A 10,399-nucleotide genomic window follows, 5' to 3' on the forward strand; every position below is an offset into this window, starting at 1 on the left:
GATCACATTCTTATGCGTAATATAGTTTTATGGTCTATGTATTTGCAATGTTACTTTAAAAATTATTTTGTTTGAAACAAAATGCATAACAAAATTTCATTTTCAAATCTCCCCATTGGAGGGCATTGTATATTGGAGGCCAGCCAAAGTTGAATGAAAGATTTATTCTTTTTAAATCGTGTTATCTGATTTTTTATAAAGATATATCTTATGTATATGAGTACACCTTCGCTCTCTTCAGACAAACCAGAAGATGACATTAGATCTCATGGTGGATGCAAGCTCATGGTGGAAATTGAGCTCAGGGACTCTGTTAAAGCAATCAGTGCTTTTAACTACTGAGCTATCTCTGCAGCACACAAGATTTATTTTTAAGAAACAAAAACTCAGACCTATGTTCAAAGGGCAAAAGATTTACTTATTCAGTTTGTATAGGTGTGTTTTTCTTATATACAATCACCAGCAGATTATAGAATCCTCCGTTCCCTTGTGGAGTGGGTTAGTTTTACATTTCATCTGATTAAAGGTAAAATCTCAAAAATGTTGTCCCAATTGTTCTTAAAGATATCACTTAAAAATAACAGATTTCTGCACATAAAACATTGCCTAAGTAAGTTTCATATTCTTCCATAACTGTTGCACAGAGCAGTGTAACACTATACTGTGACTTAAAAAGGAGGAAAATAATCAAAAAACTAGGAATTTTTTTCTGTAGACTAGGATATTACTGAGATAACATACTTACTGATAGACTATGTTAATTTTTTTTAAAAAAATATTTATTTGCATCTAGAAATTTGTTTAGAGAAAAATACTCTTATCAGAAAAGGATTAGAAAATAAATAAGAAGAAATATTAGATACAATGCAAACAAATTTGTGAAACAGAGTAATAAATAACATTTAGGCACATTCTAGATGCATTTCTTTTGTTTGTGCTTCTTGGTGAGTAGGTCATTACTTTAGGTGTCTGCTTACTTCCAAAATATACTTTCTGGAGAAATTTGTGTTTATAAATTATTATATCATTGCTCATTTCATTTTGTTGTAATTTTGGAATGATACATTAAAAATATTGTCAATGGCTTTGCACTCAAAATATTCCTTGTGGAAAAATTTAAATTTATGAAATATTGTATATTGCTCACTTATTTTTTTTAAATATGGGAAGGATACATCAGAAAAGATTGTTAATAGCTTTAAAGTCAATGGCTATAAGAAATTACCACTGTAGATCAAATTAGGCAATGAAAAAAGATACAAGAGTGTTGGACTAAAGGAAAAGAAAAAATGTAAAACAAAACATGCTACATTTGTGATAGAAAACTCCTAGATTGTATTTCAAATCATTTATGTAAACATAATCATCTCATTCATTACTCTTTATGTGACTTGGGGATATTACTGCTCAAATAATGCTACTTTATAGGGAAATCAGAATTAAAAATGTCACAGCATAAAATGTCACTGTTAATGTGAAATTGTTTATAATCATTTAAGCAAAATTTATGATGACCAAAGAATTTCTTATTCAAGCAAGAAACTGAAAGAGATAAAAATCTCAAATTACTTGCTCAAATGTTTTAAAGAATACTTATGTTCTACATTTAAAAATTATTTATAAGATGCCCTACTCCTGGGCAGACCATATCCGCAAATAGAAAAGGTAGTCCAACTGCACATGAAATTCTCACACTCCAGAGTCTCAAAGAAGAGTTAACATGAATATTCCCCAAATTTTTCTACGAAATAAAACAGAAAAACTATAACCAAATTCAAGTTAACAGGCCATAGTCACCTTGACATCCAAACTACGTGAAGATTCAATGAAGAACTTACAGGACAATTTCTTTCAGATGTAAAAATGTTCACCAAAATATTCACTAACAGAATCTAAGAGGACATCAAAAATGTCATCCACCATGATTAAGTATGCATTAACACAGAGATTCAGCGGCTGTTCAACATACTAAAATCAGTCAACATAATCCAACATATGAACAAACTAAATGAAAATGCCTTTGAAAAAAGCTCAATACTCTTTCGTAATAAAAGTGTTGGAGAGATCATTGATACAATGCACATACTTCCACAAAATAAAGACAACATATAGCAAACTGATAGCAAACATCAAAATAAATAGAGAGAAACCTGAAACAATTCCACTAAAATCAAAGACAAGACAAGGTTGTTGGTCTTTCCATATCTATTTAATAAGGACTTGAAGCTTTAGCTAGAGCAAGGAAACAACTAAAGGAGATCAAAGGGATACAAATTGGAAAGGAAGAAGTCAAAGTATCACTATTGGCAGATGATATGATGGTATACATAAGTGATCCCAAAAATACCACCAGGGAACTCCTAAAGCTGATAAACATCAGCAAATTGGGTGGATACAAAATTAACTCAAAAAATAGCCCTCCTATATACAGGTGATAAATATGCTGAGAGAAAAATTAAAGAAATAATACCCTTCACAATAGACACAAATAATATAAAATATATTGATGTAACAGTTACCAAGCAAGAAAAAGATCTCCATGACAAGAACTTCAAATCTTTGAAGAAAGAAATGAAAGAAGATATCAAACCATGGAAAGATTACCCATGCTCATGGATAGGTAGGATTAACATAGGAAAAATGGCCATCTTACCAAAAGCAATCTACAGATTCAATGCAATCCCCATAGACCTTGAAAGAGTAATTCGATGAGAATGAACCTACCTAATACTCCTAGCAATGGGAGACATGGAACCTGAACTGGCTATCTCTTGTAACCAGGTAAGACTTCCGATGGAGGCATTAGGACACTAACCCAGCCACGAAACCATATATCTACAATTTGTCCTTTCTACAAGATGTGCAAGACTAAAAGATGGAACAGAATTTGAGGGACGAGCCAATGAGTGAGTGAAACAGCTTCAGACTCATGCCATGAGAGAGAGCCCAATCCTGATATTGTTAATGATGTTCTGGTATACTTGCAGACAGGAGCCTAGCATAACTGTCATCAGAGAGGCTTTATCAAGTACCTGATGGAAACATATGCAGAGACACACAGCTAAGCACTAAGCAGAGCTTGGGGAATCTTGTGGAAGAATGGGATGAAGGATTAAAGGAGCCAGAGGGGTCAAGGCCACCACAAGAAAACTACAATCAACTAAGTTGGGCAAAAAGTGGCTCACAGAGACTGAACTACTATCCAGAGAAAATGCATGGGAAGGACCTAGGCACTCTACATATACCTAACTACTGTACAACTGGGTCTTCATGTGAGACTTCTAAAGTGAGAACAGGGGCTGTCTATGACTATGTTGCTTGCGTTTGGATGACTTTCTCCTAACTGGGTTGCCTAGTCTAGCCTCACTCAATAGAAGAAGATGTGCCTAGCCTTACTGCAACTTGATATGCCAAGGCTGGTTGATATACATGGGAAGGCCTAAACTTTTCTGAGCACAGGGGAGGAAACATGCATACAAGGGGTAGGGGTGAGATAAAGGGACTTGAAGGAGAGGAGGAAAGGGAAGCTGAGATCAGTATTTAAACTAAATAATTTAGTTAATAAATGTCTCCCTGTCCCCCAAAAAACCTCAGGGCCAGAATTCTACCAAACTGTTCAAGAACAGCTAATGTTAAGCCTCCTCAAATTATTCTAAAAAATAGAACAGAAAGAACACTACTAAATTCATTTTATAAAGCCATAGTCACCCTAATATTCAAATCACAGAGTTTCAATAAAGAATGAGCATATTTTAAATGTAAAGAATGTATATAATGTAATATAAAGAGTGAATATAATATAAAAATACTCAATGAAATACTTCCCAATAGAATCTAAAAATGTATCAAAACAATTATCCACAATGACTAATAGTTACATGTCAGGGATGCAGGGATGGTCAAAGATATGAAAATCAGTCAATATAATCTACTATATAAACACAATGAAAGAAAAAAGAAACAGATTATCCTCCCATAAATACAGAAAAGGCCTTTGACAGAAGCCAACAACCCCTTATGAAAAAAAGTCTTGAAAAGATTAGGGATTAAAAAACAACATACCTAACAATTATAAAGACAATTTACAGCAAGCCCATACCCAACATCATCTGTAGTTTTTTTGATAGAACAAAGTCATGATGAACAATAAATACTCACTGAAGTAAGTCAAGTGCATATTTTCTTAGACATGAACATAAAAATACTGAAAATACAAATGAAAAAGAGTACACATAATGTAAATAACACATACTTTATAAATAAAAGGTACTATCCAGGTCTCTGTGTACCAAGTTTCCTTGGGCACTAATTTCTTTTTACTATGTATGAGTATAAAATCAAAACTACTTACTCTGGTATCACAGTGGCCTTTGAAGATTCAGCTACTTGTATTGGCAAATATCTGAGTGTTGTGGATTCCACAAGAATGACACTGAAATGAATGCAAAAGAGTTGTTATTTCCAATTTTAATTAACAAATTTCAGATGGCAACAAACCATTCTTATTTTCCTATTAATAATTTATAGTCACACTGTAAATGCTTGCTTTTTCTGAAACTCAAAGGATACATTAGAGAAAAGGAAAGAGAAATATGTGAAATACTTAAAAATGAACCTCTCTCTCTCTCTCTCTCTCTCTCTCTCTCTCTCTCACACACACACACACACACACACAGCATTGTACTTTGAATCTGAAATGTCCCTCTTAATGCTGTGCTTGGACCTTTACTAACCAGCTGATGGTTCTAGTTTGATAGACTGCTGAATCTTTAGAAAGAAGTGCATAGAAGGAAGAAGTAGACGTCCAGAGACAGGCTTTAGAAAGATATATCTCAGTTGAAGTTTCCTTTTTAGCTCTCTGCTTTTTGGTATACCCATATATGAACTTCTTAACTCTACCAGAAGAATTCACCATTGAGAACAAAACTGCTATGTTAAACCTCCTGCACTTACATGGGCTAACACTGTGAAACCATAACCTGAAAAAATCTATTCCTCTTTTCGGAGTTGTTCAGGAATATTGGTCACAAAGAAGGAAAAAAAATAATAATCATTATGAAGGACAATACTGGATGCTGAAGTTTTATAGCAAAGAGCATAAAAATATAAAAGAGTTCAAATTATATTATAGAATAAATGGGAAATCACACAATAGAATTAATGCACAGCAAGTGCTATACATAGTATCTGAAATGAAGAGAAATGAGATAAGTCATATAGGTAGTTAATAGCCATTGTAAAAGCTGCCAAGATCTGAAGTCTGGGTTTCCTTAGCTGTGATGCAGTTACTGAATAAACAGGCTCCATAAAGTAGATTTATGTGACCACATGGAACTTGCAGCAATGAGAAATGGGTGGACCAGGTATTTAGATCTTGGGTTCTGTTGGATAGTGAAATAATCCTTTGGGACTTGTATTTTCCATCAACATCCATGAAAGTTTAGTGAATTAAATTACAGGTAGCATAAAGCTTAAAGCTGTTTTTTTTTCTTATTTCTTCTTTTGTTCTTCATTGTTGCTGTTTTTATAATCTCCCTTTGCTTTATTGGTTTAAATTGAATTCATTCCCTTGGATTATGTCAGGGATTTCAAGTTAGTAAATACTTATTCCATTATTATGATAATGTATTTTCTTTGACTACCATTGCTATCTGTATTTCCTGTCAGAACTCCAAAAGAAGAAAGAGTTATTGGAAGGAATTTTACATAGCAACATCTGTATTAGTGATATGCTTGGGGTTGGACAAATAGACAAACAATTTTAGCAAGTTTAAAATGGAACAGGGAATTAATGCAGCATGAATAAAATCATGCATATTTGAAAAAATAGTCTATCCACTGAAACAAAAAGCAGAAGTTAAATAGAAGCTTTGGGAGAAATTTGGTAGTATATTTGCACACAACTCCAGTTCCTAGCACTAAGGACACAGAATTGGGGGAATCTTAAGTCCAAGGCTATCAGCTTCTACATAGCAAGACCCTATTTCAAGCAAACAAGGAAACAGGAAAAAAAATCGCAAAAGACATAAAACCCATGCCAAAGGCAACTACAAAGGTAAGCCTATAAAATGAATATGTTACAAATTATTTGACAATCTTTTACTGTCCTTTCTCACTTAAACATCAAAGCTCAATAATAAATATAAAATGAGTACAAAATTGTATAGGTTATACATATTCTGTTCAAATTAAGTTTATATCAATCATAATTGATCTGTTTAATATCAGGATACAATCTATAATTTTTTGGGTATCTATTCATAAAACTAGAAAAATGTAACTCCCAAACCAAATTAAATCAGACTACTGCAAATATTTAAAATAAAACCACAAAAACAAATAATAAGAGAGATGAATAAAGGCATAAGACAGGTTACATTCCTGGTGTCTGGCCTTACACTAACAGACATTAACAGAAAGGTAGAAACAGGAAGACTGAGTTCATAGGTAACTTGAAATATGTAATGAATATAAAGGCCAGGCTGAGCTATATAGCAAAAATAACAAATAATACAGAAATAAAATATTATTGCATGTCTGTATCCCTTCTGTGTGCATGTATTTCAAATGTGTAGACATATTTGTCTGTGTGAGCATATGTGTTCATTTGTATGGAAGCCAGACTTCAACCTTTGTTATTGTTCTTCCACATTTTTTGAGACAGGGATTAGTATCAGGGGCTCACACCCTGGAGAAGGCTGGCTGGAGGATGAAACCCAGAAATTTCTCTGCCTCCACAGCTCTTGGAGTCCAAGTACGAACTACTGCCTAGCTTTTTACAAGAGTACTAGGAATTGAACTCAGGTCTTCATGCTATCACTACAAGCCCTTTACAAAATGAGTTATTGCCCCAGTTTCAAATTATACTATATGTCAGACGGCATAGATATAAATAGGTTAAGTACTGGACTCAAAATGCAGAAATCACCCAAGGTAATAAAAGGAAAATGACAAGCACAGGATAAAAAAATAAGTGGAGAGGAAAGAGGAATAAAAGAAATGCCAAGAAACGATAACAAAAACAGATGTACACTGGCCACAATAATGACAGATGAAGCAGAATTTGAAGCAAACAGTATTGTAACATGATAGTGTTCAGCTCCATCAAAGTGTACCCTAGATAAATATGATGAAACTATAAATACAACTGTTTGACCTCTTTGGGAATAGTCTTAAGAACATTATAAACTATGGTATAAGAATAATAAAAATCCAAACAATCAAGAAAAAAAAGTCTCACTTTTCTCCCTTGTCCTATTTAAGGTTTCTATTGCTGTGAAGAGACACCATGACCACTGCTAACTCTTATAAAGAAAAACACTTAATTAGGGCTGGTATACAGGTCAGAGGTTTAGTACATTGTCATAATGGTACCGGGGAGGTAGCTAAGAGTTCTACCTATGTATCAGCAGTCAGCAGAGAGACAATGTGACACTGTGCCTGGCTTTGAGCATCTGAGTCCTCAAAACCTACCTCTAGTAATAAGCTTCCACCTATCACAATACTCCTACAAGGCTATACCTCCAATAACACTACTCACTGAGTCCATGGGGGCCATTTCTATTCCAACCACCACACTTCCTAATTTAGCAAAAGAAAATAGAAAATGGAAATTACTTAGTAGTGATGAATGAATGAGAAGTTTCAACTGACTGTACATTTAAAATATACAAATTTATTAAATCAAAGCAAAGTAATACAAAACAAATTTAGAAGTACAGATATCTTGACAGTATTATTCCCCTCACTACTAAAGACTGCAAGTAAAATGTTTATTTCCTCAAAGGGGGAAAATATATTCCTATAAGATATTTTAATTCTGGATAGAAGTAGACCTTAAGAAAAGATAGCTACAAGCATCTTTTAAAATGACATAATTTCATTTTTAATAATGGTAGGCAACTTGTTAAACTGGGTGTAATAGAATTTAAATTCTGAGAGTGTAAGGGGTTGGAGATAGAAAAATGGCTTAGTAGTTGGAACCATTGACTGCTCTTTCAGAGATTCAATTCCCATGCACACACATGATAGCTTACAACCTTCTGTAACAACAGTTCCTAGGGATCTGATGCCTTTTTTGTTGTTGTTTTGTTTCTGCAGGAAGTAGGCAAAGGTATACATACAGAAAAACTAATCACATGCATGATTTTTTTTAAATTAAAATATAAATATGCATGCCTTGGGGAGATAGAATCAATATTCAGAATGAGTACAATACATATTCAAATGTGTCCAGAATTCTTCATAAAAACTTTATGCAACATATACATTATGTGGAGTCATTGGCTAAATGTCATAGATCCCTCTGCCCAACATTACAGGATTTTGCCAATGTTACTGGTTATTCTTCACAACCAGGCAACAAGGCAGTATTGCTAAAGATACTCATGACTTATGACATCAAAGGAATCAAGCTTCGCCTCTATTGACTAGTGTTCATATTCTTGAAAGGTACTTGAGTACATGCTACTCAAGGAGAAAACTAAACATCAGTATTACCTTGCAATCACACAAGAGTGACCTGCCTGCAAGACACTAATAAAATAGTAACACAAATATTATGGGAGTAATCAGCCACCTTTTGTTTGGATTTAAGGCTCATTGCATAAGATGGAAGACACATCTGAGACTCCTAAAGTAGCCAAGAACCTGATACTAGACATGGGTCTAGGAAAAAAAATCAAACAAACAAAATCTACTACTTCAATTATTTTGCAATAATAGTAGCAATAAAATGATAGCAATAAAATAACTACTAATGACAAACTATTATACACATACATCAAGGCATTGTTAAACCTTTACCAGAGAAGCTACTTGTTGCTGTTCATGAGAATTAACACAGAGGCCCACAACCAGATAATGTGCAGAGTGAGAGACTCTGAAGCACTCAACCCTTGACAGGATATTTTTTTAAAGTCTTGGGGATCCTTGAGGAAGAGGAGGCAGAAAAACTGCAAGAGCCGGAGGTGGTATATAACTCCAAAGAAACAGTGCCTTCCAGATACAATAGGGATGGTATTCACTAACACTCACAGAGACTGTAACAGTAATGCTTACATAAGTCCAAGCTACAACCTCTAACCAAGATGACATTTGTAACTGTAAATCAGTTTTCTCCAATGGGGTGAGACTTGGTATGTAGATCAGGTTTTAATAAAGATCTCATGCTCACAAGGAGTTGGCCAACAAACCTCTATGTCATGTGTACTTTTGATATTGCTTATGTTTGCTGAGATTGGTACTTTTGTTGTCATTATTGTTTATTTTGATCTGCATTTTTGGTTTTTCAGGGTGAGGAGAACATAAATTTCGGTAGGTAGGGAGTATTTAGGAGGAGTTAGAGGTGAAATTATAAAATAAAAATATATTATATATACCAATTTTATAGCCAGTAAATAAAACAAAAAATATGAAATATGAAAAGAGACAGAAAAGGAAAGGAGGGACCAAAACTGTCCATCACGAAGACATCCAACATAAGAGGAAACAAATTCAAACTAGTTGTTACACAGACCTTCAAAGAACTATATAGACATATTCGAAAAATAAAGAGGCCAATGAAGTATCAAATAGAGGATACCAAAAAGTATTTTAAAAAAAATAACAAGCAAGAAATTCTGGTTTGTTTTTGTTTTTGTTTATTTTATTTTATTTTATTTTATTTTGGAGGGGAACCTGGGAAAGGAGATATTGTATGACATGTAAATGAAGAAAACATCTAATAAAAAATGAATATAAAAAAAGAAATTCTGAAGTTGGACACTGAAACATATGAAAACATCTCTGAAGGACTCAATAGTAAATTTGAATTTAGATAGATATAAAAATCATAAATTTACCAATAATTATTTCAACAAAACATTTTAATTAGTGTTATTATTGATAATAAATCTTTAAAAGCTTGAACATACAGTAATCTAAAACATTGCAAATTGCCAAATATAATATAAAAAAATATCTAATGTTAAGTTCAAAGAATTTTATATTTCTGCCCCAATGCATATATTGTATGAGTTTGATTTCTAAATTTAAGGAATATTACTTTCTGATTCTTTTAATTCTTGGGAATCTAAGCACATGTAATTTCTCCTCAGAAGAATTATGCTGAAGAGGCAATGACACTTATATATCTTTGTTTAAAATTTATTTTATGTATATGGATGCTCTATCTGCATGTATATCTGTGTGCCAGAAGAGTGGTTGCTGGGAATTGAACTCAGGACCTTGGGAAGAGTAGACAGTGTTTTTAACCACTGAAGCATCTCTCCAGCTCCTACTTATTTTTCTTAAGTATAGATAGTAAACTGCAATAAATTAACATTAAAACAATAACTTACCGAAAATCTCCACCATGAGGAAAGGGGTTTTTCACATTCACGGTGACTTCTTTCCATTG

General features: G+C 33.4%; 1 protein-coding gene across 1 annotated transcript in view; it reads right to left on the minus strand.

The window, feature by feature from the left end:
• Positions 1-10,399, minus strand: part of Cfap47 (cilia and flagella associated protein 47) — a 223,010-nt gene that overhangs the window by 99,550 nt on the left and 113,061 nt on the right. The window contains exons 40-41 of the mRNA XM_031363967.1: positions 10,341-10,399; positions 4,352-4,432 (exon numbers count right to left, since the gene is read on the minus strand). The exon at positions 10,341-10,399 is cut by the window's right edge and continues 7 nt beyond it. Of these exons, the coding sequence (XP_031219827.1) occupies positions 4,352-4,432; positions 10,341-10,399 (140 nt within the window). The remainder of the gene's footprint in view (positions 1-4,351; positions 4,433-10,340) is intronic.

The sequence above is a fragment of the Mastomys coucha genome, chromosome X (genome assembly GCF_008632895.1).
Source record: "Mastomys coucha isolate ucsf_1 chromosome X, UCSF_Mcou_1, whole genome shotgun sequence".
Taxonomy (NCBI): Eukaryota; Metazoa; Chordata; class Mammalia; order Rodentia; family Muridae; genus Mastomys; species Mastomys coucha.